Below are 21,641 nucleotides of genomic sequence, written 5' to 3'. Positions count from 1 at the left end.
AGATCTTTTTTGCACTGATGTAGGAAGTTATTATTAGACAAGTAGAAACATCATGTTGCATCTATTGTTTGATTCTACATAAGTTAAAAGTTACATTATAAATCTATCAACATATTTATACTCATGTACAGCTATATGAATGCAAGAATGAGAAGATTCCCAAGTAATAAGTAATTATTAATAGTTGTTACTGATAGGGTGAGGAATAGAACTAGGAGTTTGACATTTAACTCCATGTACTAATACAAAGGTCTGTGTACAAATGTCTCAAATCATTTGAGACTTCATGTACTAATGTACTCCATGTACTGAGAATATCTTTATGCAGTATTTGTATACTTTGAAAAATAAAGAATACCAGGGGGCTGGGCATACAACTCAGTTGGTAGAGTGCTTCCTCTCAGGCACAGGGCCTTGAGTTCAATCCCCAGCACCACAAAAAAATAAAAATAAAGAATACCAGGTGTGGCCTGTAATTTCAACTACACAGGAGGCTGAGGAAGGAGCATTGCAAAAAAGTCAAAGCCAGCCTAGGCAAGACCAGATCCTGTTTCAAAATAAGATTATGAAAGGGCTGGGGTTGTAGCTCAGTGGTAGAGCACTTGCCTAGTACAGGTGAGGCACTGGGTTTGATCGTAAGCACCACATAAAAATAAATAAACAAGATAAAGATATTCTGTATATATATATATATATATATATATATATATATATATATATATATATGTTTATAGGGGCTAGGGATATAGCTTAGTGGTAGAGCACTTGTCTAGCATGTATGAGACCCTGGGTTCAATCCCCAGTATCAGAAAGAAAAGGAGAAGTATGTATTCAAGTCAAAGAACTAATATAAATGAGTATAAACTGAGAAGTTTGTTTATATGAGATGGTGAGGAGTCTATACTACCTGGGACTGAGGATGCTTCCAGAATACAGTATTTAGCTTTAACTGGGATGGAAGATTCAATCATATCCATTTTGAGCTTCCCAACCTGTATCCAATCATAACCATTTTAAGTGCATCCCTTCACTTTGCCCTCCCCAATTTTAAAATTAGCCAATTGCATAGATTGTAACCATGAGCCTCTCCTACCAGAGAAAATGGCAATGTTGTGTTAGGGATAAAAACAGGTGGATTGCTCACCCAAGTGTGCTTGTTTGCCACTTTGTTTGGTAACACAACCTGCAGAAGTAAAATTTTGCTGAGCTGCCTTTTTTTTTTTTTTTTTTTTTTTTTTTTTTTTTAAGATGGACGCAATATTTTTTCTTTATTTATTTTTGGTACTGGGGATTGAACTCAGGGGCACTCAACCACTGAGCCACATCCTCAGCCCTATTTTGTATTTTATTTAGAGACAGGGTTTCACTCAGTTGCCTAGTGCCTCGCCATTGCTGAGGCTGGCTTTGAACTCGTTCGTGATCCTCCTGCCTCAGCCTCCTGAGCTGCTGGGATTACAGGCATGCACCACAGCGCCCAGCTATTTTATTTATTTTTTTGTGGTGCTGAGGATCGAAACCAGTGCTTCACATGTACGAGGCAAGGACTCCCCAGCCCCTTGCTGAGCTACTTTTGAGCTACTTTTGATTCCTTGCTATACCCCGGTATTTCTAACATAGGGTAAGAATGGAAAAATAACACTTAATGTGAAAAAAATGGATCAAAAGTAAAGCAAAACTTGCAACTAGAAAGAGTTCAGGTTTCATACTGTAGTTTTGGTATTAGTGGGGTTCAGTAAAATGCTAGAAAAGGTCATATAACACTGTCATTGTGTTGTTCCCTTTGACCTTAGGTTAGGAGGTATGTTAAGAATGAAACTGTGATAAATTTCACATTAAACCACCTAAAATACTCTTCTGTTTTTCAAATTTATTCAAAGCTGATTTTGATTTGGTCATACTTTGATTACTAGACTTATCCAATGAGGTAAACAAAGATAACCAGAATTAAAGAAACCAGAATTAGTTTCTCCCAAAACAAGACACAAAACTACTAGTAGTATCCTAAAGTAAGTTGCTCTATTTAGAGGAGGCTAGGGGCAGGGAATGCTCAGTTGTAGAGTGCCACTGGTTTCTATCCCCAATACCTTGAAAAAGAAAAAGAACTAGAAAAGGCCAATTGGACCCAGCAGGCATTTTGAATTTCATGCATGTCTTTCCACTAAAGAACTACTTCAAGGAGAATTTTCATAAATCCAGTAATTGAAAAGCATTTTTGAGATCTGGTGACTTAACATTTCTCAACTTGGTTTAAAGTCCCTATGTGGTTGCTTCCAACCAGGATTCCTTGGACCCACCCTGTCTTTCCCTGATTCTGCTACAGGGCAAATTGGATGCTCTTTCTACCAGAGACCCTAGCTGCTGGGCATTCCTTGATCATGACATCATCATGTGTTTGACAGATGCTATAATCCTGCCTCCCTTGCTAATCCTCTCTCTTTTTTTTTCCCTCAATTCCCCTGGAATAGCAGAGGATAGGCTCTTTCCTTAAGACTTTACTAAGAGTTGGATCATTTGAGAAAGGAAGTTCAGTACAAGAAAGGGAAATAAAACTGCCACTAGCAGAGACTATTTTGAGAAGCCATAGGCCTCAGGCCTCCTTTAGAATCTATTATATGGTGTCCTTGGTTTCCTTTTTTAGCCTGCGGCCATTGGCAGGACCAGTTTATTCCCAAAGAGATTTCTCTTCTTTTTACTCTATTTTTTCGTGGTACAGGGGTGGGTTTGAACCCAGGAGTGATTTACCACTGAACTATATCCCCTACATTTTTTAGTTTTTATTTTGAAACAGTGTCTTACTAGGTTCATGCTGGCCTTGAACACTTGATCCTCCCGCCTCAGTCTCCCAAGTCACTGGGATTACAGGCATGTACTTCTGTACCTGGCTACATCCCAGTGAAAATACTGATCACTTATCTCTCTTAAGTTCTGTTCAAATGCTGAAAGTTTGGGAGAGAGGAAAACATTCATTGAAGGCCCTATCCCACCTTTGAGGAGTTAATTAACTCTGTTGTGCCTCAGTTTCCTCCTTGTAAAATACAAAGAATAATAACAGCTACTATATAGTGTTATTGTCAATGTTAAATGAATTAATATAGGTAAATCTTTTAGAGCAGTACCTGGTACTTAATAAATTCTGGACTTATTTTACATCACATAGCTTACACACTTACATGACATTGCTGAAGTTCATGCTATATGACCATTACCTTATATTTCTCCAGTTGAGTCTTTCGGTATAGGCAAGGAATTTACATTTTGGCATGAGATAATTTTCCTAAATGGATGAGTTTTTCAACTAGACTTTATGACCCAACATATAAATTATTATCTTTAATTTATTATGGGACACCACCAGAACTCTCCCTCATCCTGAATGTTGGTTTTAAGAAGACAATGAAGGTCTATCATATGCTATGTTCCTGGATGCAAGTGTGTTTGTGCATATGAGTGATAAAGGCAGGGATAGTACTGTCTTCTCTCAAAGGTCATTATAATTGTCAGTAAAGGAGCTTTTTGAGCACTAGGAAGCTAAATATTTATTTATTTATTTTGGTACTGGGGATGAACCCAGGTGCACTTTACCACTGAGTCAAATCCCTAAGCCCTTTTTATTTTGAGAAAGGGTCTCACTAAGTTGCTTATGGCCTCCCTAAGTTGCTGAGGCTGGCCTTGAACTTGCAGTCCTCCTGCGTCAGCCTCCTGAGTCACTGGGATTGCAGGCATGCACCACCACACCCAGTAGGAAGCTCAATACTTAAATAAGAGTCTGAGATGGAGTAAGGACCCGGGTTGTGGTCAGAGTTTGAATCATTCTATAAGGATCTAGCCTGGGGCACTCATGTTTTGTTTATGGGAGAAGCTGACCTTGAGAAATGGATACTAGATAGAAAAGTTGTTTTTTATTTTTTATCTTACCCCTCAAGGTTTAAAAAAATATTTAAATATATCACACCTTTAGGGCATGAATAGGGTGAGGTTAGCTTTGTTTAACAAAAGCAGGGCAGCCATGAAACTTGAGGAAAATCAAATATAGGACAGCTCACAGGGAGGTCTATTTTATAGAGTAAGTAGTAAACTAAGAGATGATCCAGGCAAACAACATTTTGTAGCTTTAGAGCTATTTTAAATTTACTTGTGTTATACTTTGAAAATATAAGCCTTGTGGCTAGACAACTATTAGAACAATTCTTGTGAGCTAATAAATTTTCAGGTTTGTAGAGAAAGTAGAGAACATGATGGACAAAGAACACACTTGGGAAACTCAGTGATGATGTGGAGAAGAGGAAAGTGCTTTTGGCGGTTCAGAGGCCTACACAAAGTAGCATAGCCAAGAAGAACTTGAACCTGTCCCTCTCCAGTCAGGAAACATTTCAGGAGAGGACTGAGCAGAAGTAAAGTCTGCAGTGGATCTAGAGAATGCAGAGGTGCTTTACAACTCATAGTGAGTGTGGCTGTACAAGTAATCTTTGACTGATGTTTTCTTTCCTGCAAGATGAAAGAACTGGAACCTGTTTTCTCTTGCTTTTGATTTGCTAGAATTGTGAGCATATATCAGGGATGACATTCTTACTCTCCTAAACATCATGTTGCAAATGTCAGAATCAGAACTGGACTGAGTAAGGAAGGGTCTGAGCCAGTTCGTCAATTCTTGGAAACTTGTCCTGATGAGAAAAGCTGATTGAAACTAGGGTACCTATGAAGAAAGGCTGCAAGGAAACCGCATTCATCTATGCACGCATTCAGTCAGCATTTAGATCCCTCTCCTGTATTCCAGGCACTGCACGAGGCACTTGGAATGCAAAACAAAATGAGACATTGTACGCAGGGTGGGGGTGGGGAGCCTTCTCAGTAGAGAAAAGTCCACATACTCTCCTATTCAAATTACATGTGGCAATAAAGGTAGGTCAACGACATCAGCTTAAGGTGTCCTTAGGCAGGACAAGAAGCAAGGATCTGAGCAGCATCTTATTTCTAAACAAGAGAACATGGTTGCGGGAGTTTTCCCTCAGCTAGATGGCAAAAGGGTGGCTTTTTAAAAGCCAAGAGGATATTCAAGTTGTAAGAAGAAGCTGGCACATTCTATTCTAATTGCTTCTGTTATTATTTATTTATTTATTTATTTGCAAGAGGGAAGAATTGTGAGTCTTTGGAAGTGGAAGAAGTCCCTCAAAAAGGGCAGCTTTTCATAATGGGCGCCCAAAGTGGAAATACTTTGACATAGGAGAAATTAAATCGGGAAATAAGTAAATAAATACATAAATAAATAAACTTGGGCATGGAGTCGGAGGGTTTGTGTCTGGAGTAATTTCAAGGCTTTTTCCATCTCGCCTGCAGTGGCAACAAGGAACGATTTGTTCACTTTATTTATTTAATTTTTAATTTAAAAGATTTTTCTTTCCCCCTTTCTCCCTCCCAGCCACTCCGGTTTGGGTTTTCCATATAACTCATAATTCCTTTTGAAAGTGGAGTCGAATTCATAAAAGTGGCGGAGGGGGAGGGAACGCTGGGAGCCCCAGGGAATCTTCACTACCTACATTGTCACTCAGCTCCAGGCGCGAGTGGAGGTCGGGGGTGGGGAAATCCAGCCTGCGCCCGGGATGGCGGATACTATTAAAGCCCTGGCGGCGCGCGGCCGGGCTGGGTGACCGGGCGGCGGGCGCGGGAGGGTCTGCGGCGGGCGGGAGGCTCTGCAGCAGCCTGGGCACGGCCGTCGCCGCCCGCGGGCGCGAGTGTGCGCGGGTGTGGAAGGCCGGCGTGCGGGCCGCGAGGGGTGTGCGCGCGTGAGTCGGAGCGGGGCTCGCCCCTCGCCGGCGCCCGCCGCCCCGCCGGTGATCGCTCTCCGGCGGTCCCCTGCACCCTTGGCCCCCACGGCCGTTAGTCCGGGCGGGGGAGGGAGAAAGTGAGACTCGGTGTCATCACCATCCATTGTCAGAAGGGGAGGAAATTGGAATCCAGCAGCGGCAAGCAGCAGCTGGGCGGTCACATCTGGGAATGCAAAGCCGACCTCCCCCCCCTCCTCCTCCTCCACCACCACCTCCTCTTTCACCCGGGATCACTTCCGAAACCACTTCGTCTTCAGCCCCTGCCTCGGCCAGAGGTTTCATTTTTAACTGAATATTTACGAAAGCTGGAAGCGTGCGAGGGGGGTGGGGTGGGGTGGAAATAGCGGCTGCTTCTTTTCCAGGGATTTATTTAATGGGGATGTGTTCAAGGCAAGAGCGAATTCAGAAGGATATCGACGTCGTGATCCAGAAGTCCAGAGCCGAGAAAGACTGCCTGTTTGCAGGTGAGTTCTCGCCTTCCCAGAGCCTCGGACCCAGAGCCAGCTTCCTCTTGCCCGCCCGCCGCCCTCCTTCCCAGTTTTCTGACCGCGACTTGTGTGGCTGGGGGTGGGTGGGTTGCACGTCCCCATTCCGGGTTCATTTGGCAACAGCTGCTGCAACGAGAGTGGGAGCCAAAAGGGGGAAGGGGCGCCAGTCTCCCCTCCCCCTCCCCCCAAGTCTAGAGCAGCCACCAGCGTTGCGGGCAGAACCCGGGTGGCCCGAGCAGAGGTCTAGGCGGAGGGGCTGGGCGTTGTATTCTAGCCCCTGGAGATGCCCGAAGCGTCCAAGTCAGTCTCCCGGGTTCCAGCAGCGGCGGCCGAGCGGGGCGGGTTGGACCCGCCGGGTTTGCGCAATGGGCTGAGCGGCGGTGGCCGGGAATGGAGCCCGCTGCGTTGCGCTGCGCTCCTCTGCTGCGCCTGGCGCCGAGGCCCCTCGGGGCCAGCGCTGGCCGGATCCCCGGCCCCTTTGGCTCCCTGGGTTCTCCGACTGGCAAGGTAGTGCCCCGGAAAGTGAAGTGATTACAAGGGTTCCCGAGGCACACAGCTCTCCAGCCTGGGGGTCGCCTTTCGTCCATTTTGCTCCCCCGAAAGAGGGATCAGATTCTGCTTTAGCAGCCTGAAGCCCGGCGGGGGCCGCTTCCGGCCGCCCGACCGGGAAATTCCCGCCGTTGCCATGGCACCCGGCACTTGTTGCGGGGGGCGGCCTCCCGTTGCACCCGGCGGGGGGTGCGCAGCATCCCCTCCCGTGCGACGGGGAGCCGAGACCTCTCGGCTCTCCAGCCCTCGCCTCCTGCGGGTCCAGGCCTCCCCTAAGCTCCGGTACATAAGGAGTTCAAGTCAGGATTGGGGTTAAAAGAAATCCAGTCGAGGGATAGCTTTTAACCGGACTTTCCGTTTCAGATTTCAGATACTCAGACTCCACCTTTACTTTCACCTACGTTGGCGGCCCCAAAAGGTATTTATGTGGATAGAGTTGCTTCATTTCCTGTTCACACGCTTGTGTTTCCTTTGTTCTTAGCGTATTCGGTGTTCGGGGATGGTATTTTGTTTGCTTGTGTATTTAATTCTTGCCGCTCTTCTTTAGCCAGGTCCCAAGTATGATGTCCCCACGTTTTACGTAGCAGAGAGATAATAAATATGTTTGAAGTGTTTCTAAAACCACTCTATGGGCTGTGAGCGGAACTCTTCGGTTAAAACTGTTCTGCTACAGTAGTAGATTGCTCTTGAGGCATTCTGTGGTTGATACAGCGAGCCGGTGTAAAGCTGGAATGCTGGGTATGAAGTGAAATGCATAAAAGACAAAATATCACAAAATAGTTTGATCACACGTGGTGATTTTCCTGGTGAGTTGTGGCTATATGTTTCCATGTTTTCTGAAGCTTGACATAAACATGTAGCCTGCCAATTCTACACACAGCTCGCTCGCTTTCTTTCTTTCTTTTTTAAGGAGTGGTACTTTAATTTTTACATTAATTGTAGGAAAGAATTCGGAGAGTTATGTGTAACTGGACTGGATGACTTCTATCTTTGGGGGAAGAATGAGAGATACACATTTTAGTGGTAAATTGTCAGCTTGAAACAAGCCCAAATCCAATTTTTTATTGAGGAGGTAGAGTTAAATTGAAAGGTAGCAATTCAGATATACCTTGGTGTCTTCATCTGTGAAGTAAGGATTTTCTCCTAATACTTTTTAGGGACAATCATGGTTTAAAAAAGCAATGGCCATGTAGAAAAACTGTCAGATTTTAGCCTAAGGGGGACTCAGCTCAGCCCTGCTGTTAGGACTTGACATTCAATATCATTTGACCACATTCCAAAATATCTCTTAGCTAATGGAAACATTTATGGACATATAAATTGCAAAAAAACCCCAAAAACAAAACAAAACAAAAAAAACCCACTTTCTTCTGTAAATACTTTTTAATAGCTTAATATTAATTTGAATCTTTAGAACAGTTATGATCTGTATTCCACAGCTCAGAAAACTTTAATGAAAAAGTTATCAGGTTTCCCTTATAGATGGTACATCTAAGCCCCAGGTTGGGTATATTATTTACTAGTTGAAAATACAGCAGAGAATCATTGAATTTCAGCCACTTTTTTGGAAAGAGTAAAATTACTTCATTAAATTTTGTAGTGTGCCATCATTTTTATAATGAATGGACAAAGTTAAATTAGATTATATTTGATTAAATTAATACCACTTATACATTTAATATCCAAAGGAGATTTTAAATGACTGATGTCCTCTGTATTAATTTAACAGTTTAAATGTGCCCTGTGGCCCATTGAAAACATTCTCACACAATCGAGTGGCTATCCACTGGGTTCTCTGTTGTCAGAATTGTAGCTGTTCTAGTGGAATGTGTGCACAGGAATGAGTGGGCTTTTCAACTAACCAGTTTTCTGATTGTAAGATACTTTAGTTCTTTTGGTGTTAGTTTACTTGTCTGTACAATGAGGGGGTAAAGCACACACTTAATCTCTAAGATCTGTTAAATACTGCAGTTAAGATCTTTTATCAGCAAGTTACTGAACTAGCAGTTCACAAAGTTGGAGGTGGAGAAGGTATGGATGCCTCCAGGAGTAAGGCCTGCATGTTGGGATGAATAATTAACTAATCAAGATAACATCAGTTTTCACTGTTGGAGCAAGTACCAAGGTGGTTCTTAAAGAAATGTTTCCTTTTTTATGTAATTTTCCTAAGGTTTAATGTTTTGCTTTTTTCCCTGGTTTAAATTCTTGGGACTTTGATATCTAATGTGGAACAGACGGTGAATGAAGAAAGATAACTGGTGAAGCTGCATGATTGTTTAGTCTTCTCAAACTTCTTTTACAGTACAACATCAAAAGTTTGTTTTAGTATACATAGTATGTTAGATAATCTTTATTGTTTGTACTTGAGGACAGCGAGACACTTTTTTTCCTAAAAATTAAAATATATTGTTTTCATTACCTGTATTAGAAACTGATGTTTAGCTGGGTATGGTGGTGCACCTGTAATTGCTGGTAATCCCAGCAACTCAAGAGGCTGAGGCAGGAGGACCATAAGGTCAAGGACATCCTGGACAATTTTACGGAGACCTTAAGTTTTTATTTTATTTTATTTTTAAAATAAAAGAAAAAAGGGCTGAGGATGTATGTGGCTCAGAGGTTAGCTTGCCCATGGATTCAATCTCCAATACCACCCAAAACAAAGAAAACAAAATAATATTATCTATTTCCCATACTGAGTGAATACTACCATGCATTTAAAATTAAAATAATCCTGCTATATTTTGATTCTGTGTTCTGTGTGCTTTCCACCTTATAATATTGATTAATAGTGTCCTTTCAGGTAAATTAGACTTAGTTCAGCTTTGAATGAAGTGGGAGTTTTATGGAGAAATAGTACATGATTATCTTGAATTGGATTACTGCCTTTTCATCTGAATCATCCAGAGCATATTTCAAAAATAATTTTTTTAAACATATTTTTTTAGTTTGTCAGAGGACTTTATTTATTCATATGTGGTGCTGAGATTTGAATCCAGTGTCTCACACATGCTAGGCAAGCGCTGTACCACTGAGCCACAACCCCAGCCCCCAGAATAATTTTTAATTCAAGTTGTAATAACATACCATTTCCTCTCTCACACTATGAATCACATCCTGTTATAAAATTTGATTTTTTGTGTTACTACTAAAAAGAAATACTGAAAAGTTTTTGACCTATTAATTTTTTTAAAAAGTATATTTTAGTCGTTGATGGATCTTTATTTTTGTGGTGCTGGGGATTGAACCCAGGGCCTTGTGCATTTGGGGCAAGCTTTCTACCAACTGAGCTATATCCCCAGCCCTGGACCTTATTTATTTATTTATTTATATGTGGTGCAAACCCAGTGCCTCATAATAGGTAAGTGATGTACCACTGAGCCACAACCCCAGTCCCTGTATTATTAATTTTTAAATACTTAATATTTTGTATTTAATTTTTTTGGTATTATTAATTTCTAAAAATGATTAATGTTTACCATTTAAAATGTTTCTCTGGAGAACAGGAAATGGCAAAGAGGCTATTGAATTAGGGCTGACCTGTGGCCTAGTAAATTGGCCTTTTATTTGGTGGTCCTCTGAGGGGCAAGGTGCCTGTTAACATCTGCTGTTGTGTTTTGGACTTTAGGTGAGGAGTGAGGGGGAGAAATTGTCCGCTCAAAGACTGAGTTAATCTAATTTTTCCCAATAGGAAGATTGATAGAATTACTGTTCTTAGATTTGGATGTGCAAACTGAGCCTCAGAGTTTAATATGCATGGTGGAATTCACTCAAACAACAGAGCCATGATTTAAGATCTGCTGTATTGTACTCCTGGAACCTGTGGTTCTTGATGTACATTAGGGTTTTCAACCTTTTTGAGCATGCAGACACTTTAACATTAAAAAAATTAAGCAGATACTTAGTTGAGAGTTGTAATTTTGATATTTGTTGTGTAAGGGTCTGGCGAAACGTCGGAGGAAGAGACCACTAAGAGACTGACTTTATGCAATTTGCAGAAGGGGGTTTATTGAGGATCCATTCCAACGCGCTGGGGCTCCCGGCTCACTCCAGAAGGCAGAGCAGCCAAGAGCCCAGAGCAGAGGTCAAGCAGTGCTTAAGTACACTTTTTGAGGAGGGCGGGGGCTATGCATACATCAGAACAAATCATCATGAGGCGCTGGAAAATTGAACAACAATTCTGAGACATGATTGGTACATTCATTGGCGGGAACAGATGGGGCAGGGGTGATTGGTTACTCCTAAGCGGGGTACATATTCAAACTGATTGGTTTGGGCCCTGTATGCCCTAGGCTATGAATCAGCAAAATAGCCAGTAGGGTGTTGCCTCAGGGCGTAGCAGAGGAATTTAAAGAAACTTTACCCTTTCAGTTGGTTGAGAAATACTTAGTGAAAATGGGGTTAAATATTATGAATTTATTAATAGCATCAACCTAAGTTTGAAAACCTGTGGTGCATATTTAAGAATACTTAACTCTAGCAGTGGATCTAATAACATCCCTGATTGCCAAATTCCTTGGAATGACTCTACAACCATCAGAGGTACAGAGACAGCTGTGGTCTTTTTTTTTTTTAAGTGAGTCGTTTCATTTATTTTTATTTTTATTTTTATGTGGTGCTTAGGATTGAACCCAGGGCCTCGCATGCGCTAAGTAAGCGTTCTACCACTGAGCCACAACCCCAGCCCAACAGCTATGTTTTTTATCTGGTCCTTCCTTGCTGCGGTCTGGCTGCAGCAAAATAGCTGGGGTGGGGGGGTGGGGGGGATGTTGACGTTATACAGCAGGAGTGGAAGCCGTTTATTGTAGGACAGGAGCAGTATTTATACATTCCACACAGCTTATCTAATTAACATAAACTCGATAGAGCAGTCAACCAATAAGGAATCTCCACACTTAATGGCTCACTTTTGTTACTTCACAAACCACTCCCTCTGGCATTTTGCCAGGCGCCATCCTGACTTGTTTACAGACTCTAACACTTCCTCCCAGGAGGTTTGCCAAGAACAGGCCTCTACTGTACACAATTTGGAAGAATTCAGAATTCATTTCTTCCTCATAATTTGTGATGCTTATGATCTCCTGTTTCTTTCTCTCTTATTGATTATCAGGAAACTCCTTAAAATTCCAAAGGTTGGGGTTCTGGTTCTTCATCTTACTTGTAGTCAGACATGGAGTTAGTGGTAGAAGAAATAGGAGGTATTAAGATGGATGGTGACAGTTACAGAGGGGATAGGGAAACTGAGTCCTAGGGGCCTGTGGTTATCAAAATCAAGGTAAGAGTGAGGGGAGCCCTGAGGTTCTGATGCTGACTTCTCTGGGAGCTGTCAGCCAAGAAAAGATTGTGAGAATGGAACTTTGAAGTTTTGAAAAACACAAATAAGAATTGTTGATTGGAAAAAAAAAAAGAATAAGATATACCAAAAAGAAAGAAAAAGCTAGGGGCAGTGGTGCAGGCCTCTAATCCCAGAGTCACCAGAGGTTTAAGGCAGGAAGATCACAAGTTTGAGGCCAGACTCAACAATTTAGTGAGACCTTAAGCAAGTTAGTGAGACTCTGTCTTAGAATAAAAAGGTTTGAGGATGTATCTCAGTGGTAAAGTGCCCCGGAGTTTGATCCCAAGTACCAAAAGAAAAAGAAATTTTAAAAACCATGATTTCTCTGTATTAGAGTTTATGCTTTTAGAATTTTTGTAATTTTATGTGCACATAAAATATTATCGTCTCTAGACCCCTCACTTTTTTATGCAAGAATATAATATTTATGTTTTTCTTTTAAAAAGGATATGAGCATGAATGTTTATTAAATGGGTAATTTCCCAGTTAAGGGGTAAGAGTGCATTATAAGAATTCAGATAATTATGTTAAAAGTCGTTATAAAATTTGAAATGTGATATTTGGCAGAATATTTGGGGTTGTCTGCTTGTGTACACCTCTGTTGTACAAATAGACACTCTTCCATGTGATTGTGGATACACTGGCATCCTTTGAAGTGTGCCCTCTGATTGTACTTTCCAAAATTCCTCAAAACACTTGCTACCTCTTTCTCCTGGGCCTTTTCACATTTTGAAACAAATAATCATTTTTGAATGTTGAGATCTTTGCTAAGCCAAATTCTCTTGAGAAGTCCTTCTTGGCACCTCCCTACTCCCCCACCGCCCCATATAATTTTGTTAGGTATTTCTTTTCTTTTCTTTTTTTTTTTTTTTTTGGCAGGGAGTACTGGGGATTGAACTCTGGCACTTAACCACTGAGCCACATCCCCAGCCTCTATTAGATATTTCTAAAACTATGTTGTCACAATGTACAGATGCTTCAGTGCATGTGAAGTCCTGCAAAATCCACAGTAAGTTGAAAATATGGTACATTGAGAAAGCGTAGAATATATCCAATCATAGCAACACAGCACACTGCAGAGCACTGATTCCCTTTGTGATTAAGTGGCTGATTTGGAACTGCCCAGCATTGTAAGAGTATCACACAGCATATCACTAGCCTGGGAATAGATCAAAATTTAAAAATCAAAGTATGGATTTTTCTAAATCTGTATTGCTCTTGTATACAGTAGAAAAATTTTAAGTGTAAATGTAATATATCAAGGACTGTCTGTATTGTAATTTTCTGTTTACATCTCTTTGATTTTGATTTTGATTTTAGGGATGGGAACTTTATCCTGTTCATTGTGGTTTCTCCATCCCCTAGCACATTGCCTAATATAATATTATTTTTCAATAAGTAGATGTTGAATGAATATTCAGTGATGTTAAAGAATGTGGCAGGCAACAAGGAATTTCCTAAACTAAATGACCCAAAGAGCCCTCAAACCGGTAATGTTTCTTTCTTTCTTTCTTTTTCTATATATTTTTTAATGTTTTTAGTTGTAGATGGACAGAATACCTTTATTGTTTATTTGGTTTGTTTATGTGGTGCTGGGGATTGAACCCAGTGCCTCATGCATGCTAGGCAAGTACTCTACCACTGAGCCACAACCCCAGCCCCATGGTGATGTTTCTTGCAGCAGAATTTCATGTGATCCATAGTGACAGAAATTGCCTAGCCAGATTATAAAATCTGTTCTCTGGGTGGATGTTCAAATGTTTTCAGGGACAGACAGATAATAATAGTTTAAAATAATAGGACATTATGGAACCTTGGTGCACTGGTGAATTTGAATTATAAATATAATTCATTCAGCTGAAAATATTAAAATTGAATTTTTGAAAAAATTAAAAGTCAAGCAAACTTTCTGAAGGCTCTAGTCACCTGGGCCCTTAAAGTGTTAATTCCACACGTCATGGAATGCAGCAGGGAGAGACAGGTAAGGCCATTTGTTTTCTTTGAACTTCCTTAGAAAAGAGAAGTATATGTGTGCTCAGGATAAGGAAATCATTGCTGTGCTCCTTGTCTACATTATCCCATCCCTGAGTTTGCAGCCAAGATAAATAGGACTGGGAAAACGAAAGAAACAATTCCATCATCTTAAAAAGATTTATCAATTTCATTATGAAAGAAGTGTAGAAATTCTCATTCTAGAAGTCTTGGAATATGCATTATTTTGAAATCATCAAGCATTCTTCAAGGTGTCAGAATGAAAAGAGTGATCATTTTTTAAAATAAAAAATCAACATGTTCTTCTTGGCACTTGGGACTTGCTGATCATAAATTCATGTTACATTAGTTATCCAAAATACTGACTTTAAAAAGTGTCTTCCTTGGAGTCCTGGAAAGCTACCTCATAAGTTGGGAAGAGAGTGTGAAGGAAGCTGAATGAGGTGGTGAGGATCTGGATTTTCATATCCATTTTTAAATTACAGCTTCTCTTTTCTGTTCTGTATAAAATTCTGTATAAATTTTTAAAGAGGGTTTCATTGTTAAATGAGGTTTAAAACCACTGATCTAAAGTAACCACCAATTTAACCCAGGTATAGCTTTATTGAAGCTTATATATTAACAAAATGTAAAGTTCATTTATTTCATGGATGAAAGTAATACCACTAATGGTATTTGTTGAGCATAGTCTCTGCTGTGCTTCTTCTCTACATTACCTCATCCCTGGCTTCCAAGACAAAGAGGCATTTTGTAAGTTAATACACATTTTATAGCTAAAAAAACTGAGGCCAGAGTAATGAATGTAACTTTGAGTTAGCAACAGACAGAGTAGGAATAAATTGCAGTAAAAGTCAATGTTTATGTAAGGTTTAAGGGGCATTGGTTTAACTGGCATGACTAGAATAGTTGGAAATGTTTGGGGATGGGGAGGGATTGCCAGTGGATGTTTGCCAAGGGCAGTGCTGAAAATGCACTGTTTGGCAAGGAAAGTTCCTAAGACCAGTGCTATGCATAGCTGAAAAATTATGTACCCTGGCTGTGGAATCCTTATGCAAATATTTGGCTAATCCATTTAAATTCCCCATCATTACTCTCTCTAGCATTTACAAAAAAACATTTAAGTGAAATTTCATCAATTCTAAAAATGTTTTGTAATTCTCTGCCCAGATTTGTTTTTGTAGATAAATCTTGCATTACGATAACTGCCACTGATTTAGCCAAGTTATTGACTTGTAATCCCTTTCTTTCTCTAAAATTTCTGAAATCCCATTTTTATATCTCCCACAGGAAAGGCTAGTAAAAGGTTTTTTATTAATAAGACTCATGTTTCCCATTTTAGTTCTGACTTTGTTTTCTCAAGTTATCTCATTACATGAGTAGACACGGACCCTGGAATATTTGTCATCTTCCCCTCAACTTGGCATGTTCAAACACACCCTCATTTCCTTTGTAAAAGAAGCTTCTCTCCACAGCCTCTCTCTGCTCAGTCTCATTTGAACCAGGTGTGGGGATCACAGTCTCAAGTTTCACATGGCACCCTCCTCTCCCTCCCTTCCTCTAGTCACGCTGACCTCACTGAAATCCTTGTTGGCAGCATTGCCAGTTGCCATCCCTTCCCACATCAACACTGAGTCCATGCACCATTGGCCTTGTCAAATATGCTTTACTCTGAGCCATGTCCCTTGGCCTCTTTATTTTTTATTTTGAGACTGTTTACTTAAGTAGTCCTTTTTACTTAGGGGTGAGGGGTGGTGCTGGGGATTGAACTCAGGACCTCATGCATGCTGGGCAAGAGTTCTATCACTGAGTTATATCCCCAGCCCTCCCTAAGTAGTTTAGGGCCTCACTAAATTGCTGAGGCTGGTCTTGAACTTGTAATCTTCCGGCTTCAGCCTCCTGAATTTCTGGGATTGCAGCTTCTGACCCATCCAGACCATTTATACCTGAAATCTCCCCCCCCACACCCCCTTAGTAGTGGGGATTGAATCCAGGAGTTTTCTAACTTTAAGCCACATTCCCAGCCCTTTTTATTTTATTTTGAGACAGGGTCTTGTTATATTGCCCAGCCTGCCCTTGAACATGTGATCCTCCTGTCTTAGTCCTCCCAGCTGCTTTTTTTTTTTTTTTTTTTTTAGCAAGTGCTTTACCACAGAGCTATAACCCCAGCTCCCAATCACTGTTTTAGATATAATTTGATCATTTGTGTCTGTTCAGAAGCTTTCAAATATGACCACAGTTTTCTCCACATTGACCTTAAATTTCTGTTCTTGGCTTGTAAGAACCATTGTCCCTACCCATTCATATCTGTTTATTCGGCTTCCAGATATCAATATGCTTTGGTTTCCTTATTGACCTCCCCATCTCCATTCAACAACAGTTTAATTAATTTAGCATGCAGCTGTTCAAGGTTTGTTGATAACATCTGCATTTACAATATGGTTGTTTTGGATATGAAGATCGTGGTTTGTATTATCACAGAATCCACTTCATTTTATCTTTCCCTTGTTCACAAGTGGTATTTCTGTTTATTAGAATATATAATGTGTTTATACATAAGAAGGATAGAATGAGAACATTAGTAGAATGAGGTGAGAATTAGAGAACAGTGAAGTCTGAGGATAGATGGGATAAGAGGTGAGCAGATTGTCCCATCCATTACAGATTAATGAAAACAAAAACAGCAGTACTAGTCTCTGGTGTGGTTTGTTTGCATAGCCGTGATTTCCAGTTTGTGGCTGAGGCCCTCTTGGTATTAAATGGAGAATGACAAATAGTTCAACATTAAATATAAAAGGGAGACATCTATTGAAATCTGTGTACAGTCGGGTGAACTTTCCCTGTGCAGGAATTAGCAGAGAGCAAGTGCCAGTTGACTTCTCAAGGTTTATATTTGAACATTTTGAAATGTAGATTGAAAAGATGGATTTGTCAGTCAGCTATGAACTTCTGTGGTTGTTATTTTCATTGTTTTATTAAAAAAAAAACAAGTTCAGGTGATGATTCAAGCATCACTTATAAAATATTTACTGTATTTAATATATAGAACCGAGGAACAGAATAATACTGCTGTATTTGTTAGCTTTTCATTTCTATGAAGAAAAAAATACATTCAGAAATGGAAAGCAAACAAACAAACAAACAAAAAATTAAGTATATAGCCTCAATTGTTGGAAGTCAGATTTTAATAAGTCAGTATTTTGTTTAGAGACTAGAATCCTAGTTCCTATCAGAATGCCTTGAACATAGTAAATATTTTATAGTATTTATTAAATGGAGTAATATTTTCTATATTCTGTGATAGCATTTCCCAAACTGTTTAATTAGGTGTTAGGGTTGTGGCCAAAAATGTCAGGGAAATACTTAAACAATATTTAACGGTTTTAATGGGTTAGTTTTTTAGAGTCTTTTATGTAACTGTGCATTATGCATATCCAAGAGGTGAATGAAGTATCAGAGTTTTTCAGACTTATTTGATTACAGATCTGGGACATCTCAAGAGAGTTGTTTTGTGGAAAACACTTTGGCAAACTCTGCTGAGTCTTATTCATTAAAAATAGTTTTTGGGTAAACAACAGTGTAATGGAAATTGAAATTACTGATTCTTATTGAGCACTGAAGAATTTATTTTCAGCAATATTTATAGAAGTTGCTTGATGACAGGGAAGGCTTCGGTTAAAATGCATTTGGCATTTCTTGCTGCTGACTTCTGCATGAGGATTTATTTCTTTGGGTGTCTCTCTCTCCTTAGTTATGCTATATCCATTTATGATAAGGGCTCTCAACTGTTCTTACTGATCAAAGCCCCGATGTTAGCAGAGCCCTCTTTGCAGCATTATTAGAAGTCAGACTCATAAGGAAGTGTTAGATAGATAATGATTTTGTGTAGCAGCAGTACTCATTATGTCTTCTTAAATTCTGTCACTTTGACTGCAGCAGAGTTTCTTAGTGAGCAAACTGTGATAGAGTATACCTTGGAGAAGTTTATGGTGAGGGAAATCTGGAATTTGTCTAAATATTTCATTTCTTTGATAAATTACATTTTAAAAAATCAATAAGGGTATCTATTTGGTAAAATCATTTTCCCTAAGTGACCAAACAAGAAATTTTGTGAGGGATTCAAAAACATTTCTCAGACTTACTCCCTGTTAGTCAGGAAGCAGATTTCCTTTTCTTAGGCGGTTTTGGTCATAGAGCTTTTGGGGATACTCCCATGGACCCAAGGTGAAGCAGATATTTTGAATGATTCCTTTTAAGGTAGCAGTATTTTTTTTTTTTTTTTTTTTTCACAGTGAAGGGGGGATCAAACCCAGGGTCTTGTGTATGCTTGACAAGTACTGTATCAGTGAGCTAAACTCCTAGCCCAGGTAGAAGTGTTATATGGGAATGCTTTTCAGTTTTGTGATTCAGGAGGATAACAGGCGCCTCTAGTAAATTCTAGGGTTTTTTTGGGGGGGGTCGGGGAGAGGTACTTGTGGATTAAACCCAAGGGTGCTTCATCACTGAGCTATACCCCTAGCCTTTTTTATTTTTTTTAATTTTGAGACAGGATCTTGTGAAGAAGCTGAGGCTGGTCTCAAATTGTGATCCTCCTGCTTCACTCAGTCTCCTGAGTCTTTGGAATTACAGGTGCATACCACCTTGCCCAGCAGATTCTAGGCTTCTTAATTTGAAAGGCAGTGAGCAGAATCTTAGCTGAATGAATTCTTTGTTATAAAGCTCTATAGTTTTCCAGTCCATATGTCTCAATGTCATTCATCTTGTTTTTGAATCCAGAGGAGCTTTACTACTGAGCTTTGTCCCCAGCCCCTTTTTGATTTTTATTTTGTCTCACTAAGTTGCTTAGGGCCTCACTATGTTACTGAAGCTGTCCTTGAATTTACAATCCTGCCTCAGCCTCCCTAGGAGCTGGGATTATAGAAATGTGCCACAGTAACCAGTGCACATCATTGATCTTCTTAAGAGCAGAGTCTTAGATTGACTGGGAGAACTAAGCTGGATGCTGAAATCTGCCCGATGAATAAAAGCTATGCAGTCATCATTTCTCATTAAAATGCACCACAGCTAGACATGCAGGAAAAAAAAAAGTCTTCAGCTGAAAAGCAGTTATTACTTTATTATCACCACAGAATTTGAAATGATTTCTACAGTGAATGGTTGGATGTATTTTTACTCAGCTGAGAAAAAAGTTTGAAATAATTCACTGTAAGTCAAATTCTTTTTATTTCTATTTATTTTTATCTTTGTGTTTTTCTAGAGCAGTACGTCCTTATGGGGAAACCAGTCTAGCATAGTGATTTCAGTGAGTATTAATTAGGTGATATCAATAAGACTACTGCTTTTGGTTGAATTTTGCTCCATATTGATGAAACATGGGCCAAGAAAAACTTTAAATTTAATCTTTTGAAATCATTAGTTGAATTTACAGTGATCTTTGTTGTTGACTTCCTATGCCATTAATTAAATATTTCTAGTGTCGTCAGTTCTTTTTTTTTTTTTTTAATACACTCTACCGTCGTTGATATCTACCTTTATTTTATTCATTTTTATGGTGCTGAGGATCGAACCCCCCACACATGCAAGGCAAGCACTCTACCACTGAGCCACAATCCCAGTCCTGTGTATTCAATTCTTGATATTTAATATGACCAGAATCCTTTCAGCTGTAGGTATCTGTCAGGGAAAAAAAATCTAGTTATGGCAGATAATCTTCACTAAAGATTTCTTTTCTTCTTTAAACAGAGAAATGATAGTTCTAGCCTCTGGAATGCATTTTGGAAAATGTTATATTTTAAATGTACTTTAAAAGTCTAAGGCCAAGACATTTTCAACTTCTAGATAAGGATTCTGATCTGTAGAAAATTTAGTTTTTTTTTTAAATTTTAAGCATATAAATTTGAATCAGATAAATGTAAAATTAGCTAATTCTTTTTATTAAGTAAAAGTGCCTTGGCACAAAACTAAAATGGATAACCAATATAGTTTTGGTATGTGTCTAATTGCATGAAAGCAAATTAATATTTTATATTAATGGAAATCTACCATCAGTTTTATTCAGATGTAGATTTTAAAACTAAACCAAGGGATAGTTATTTAGTATTTCAAGAAATGTTAGTAACTACTACAAAAATTCTATGCCTACTAATTTTCCCTCCCACTTTTGTGGTGCTAGGGAAGGAACCCAGGACTTTGTGCATGCCACCTACCACTGAGCCATCCTCAGCCCTATGCCTAATAGTTTTCTGGTAACCATAGAAATAATACTGAATAATACTAGTCACTATTCAAAAGAAGTCAATTAGGAATTGATGGTGTAACGTTTCTGTTGTTGAATACTGAGCTTAAATGAGACCTGCTTTAAATGTTTCTGCCCTCTTTTACATGCACATACATGTAAAATTTGTTGCAGTTGCAATGTGTTTTAGGATCTACTCCCGCCCCAAAAGTACAAAGATAACATTGTATACTACATTTTCAGACCTTAAGTATAATTAAGAATATAATAATATATACCTATATATCTGGATAGATATGTAGATGTGGATAGGTAGATACAGAATATGAAAGAAAAGATTAGAGATTCCAGAGGTGGGAAGCATTAATTAATTGAATTACTTTGGAGATCTTTTTTTTTTTTTTTTTTTGGTGGGCGGGGAGAGAGGTATGTTTTCGGAAAGAAGTGTCAAAACTGCATTCTCTATTACCGCTTTTAGAACCACCGTACACATATAGAGTTGGTTTTGTGCCTCTGGGTTTTGTGTGTGTGTGTGTGTGTGTGTGTGTGTGTGTGTATGTATAGGAGGCGGGTAATGGGAATTGAAACCCAGGAGCTCTCTACCACTGAACTGCATCCCCAGCTCTTTCTGGTTTTGATTCTGAAACAGGATCTCACTAAATTGCCCAGGCTGGCCTCCAGCTTGGGTCCTCCTGCCTTAGTTTCCTCAGCAGTTGGGGTTAAAGGCATGTACTACTGTGCCTTAGCTACATAAAACTCCTTATGAATTCAAATTGGACTGAGTTTACTGGCTGAATTTATAGTCAAAACAGTAAAAACATTTTCAGGGCTTATGAAATTGCAAGTTTTTTGAAAGAAAAGTTGCAAATATTGGGTGAGTTTTAAGATTATTTTAAAATTATTTATAATTCATGATAATAGAGTGGTATAACACTCTATAGTGCTAATATCTAATCAGTGAGTTAATATCATTATTTCTCCTAACTAATCAATGAAATTACGTATTCTCACTGAGTCATGACTTTATCATCTGAGAAATGGCAGGAATTTTTCAGGGCTTTCTGGATTTGAATAGTGCACTGGGTATAGGGACCCCAGAATGACCCAGATGGCTCAGTTAGAAGGACTCACAAGACTCAGAAAAATCTGCTGTACTCATGGTTTATCACAGGAAAACATTGAAATTAAAATCATCAAAGGACAGATGTTTTGGGGACAAAATCTGG

The 21,641-nt window shown here is 39.5% G+C and overlaps 1 protein-coding gene across 1 annotated transcript in view; it reads left to right on the top strand.

Moving 5' to 3' along the window:
- Nucleotides 1-5,686: 5,686 nt before the first annotated feature.
- Parp8 (poly(ADP-ribose) polymerase family member 8) overlaps nt 5,687-21,641 on the top strand; it is a 173,275-nt gene continuing 157,320 nt past the window's right edge. Inside the window, exons 1-3 of the mRNA XM_076857302.2 lie at nt 5,687-6,097; nt 6,185-6,286; nt 7,223-7,277. Coding sequence (XP_076713417.1) covers nt 5,992-6,097; nt 6,185-6,286; nt 7,223-7,277 — 263 coding nt within the window. The 5' untranslated portion in view covers nt 5,687-5,991. The remainder of the gene's footprint in view (nt 6,098-6,184; nt 6,287-7,222; nt 7,278-21,641) is intronic.

This window comes from Callospermophilus lateralis, chromosome 5, assembly GCF_048772815.1.
Source record: "Callospermophilus lateralis isolate mCalLat2 chromosome 5, mCalLat2.hap1, whole genome shotgun sequence".
Taxonomy (NCBI): domain Eukaryota; kingdom Metazoa; phylum Chordata; class Mammalia; order Rodentia; family Sciuridae; genus Callospermophilus; species Callospermophilus lateralis.
This window is presented reverse-complemented; position numbering and strand designations above follow the sequence as displayed.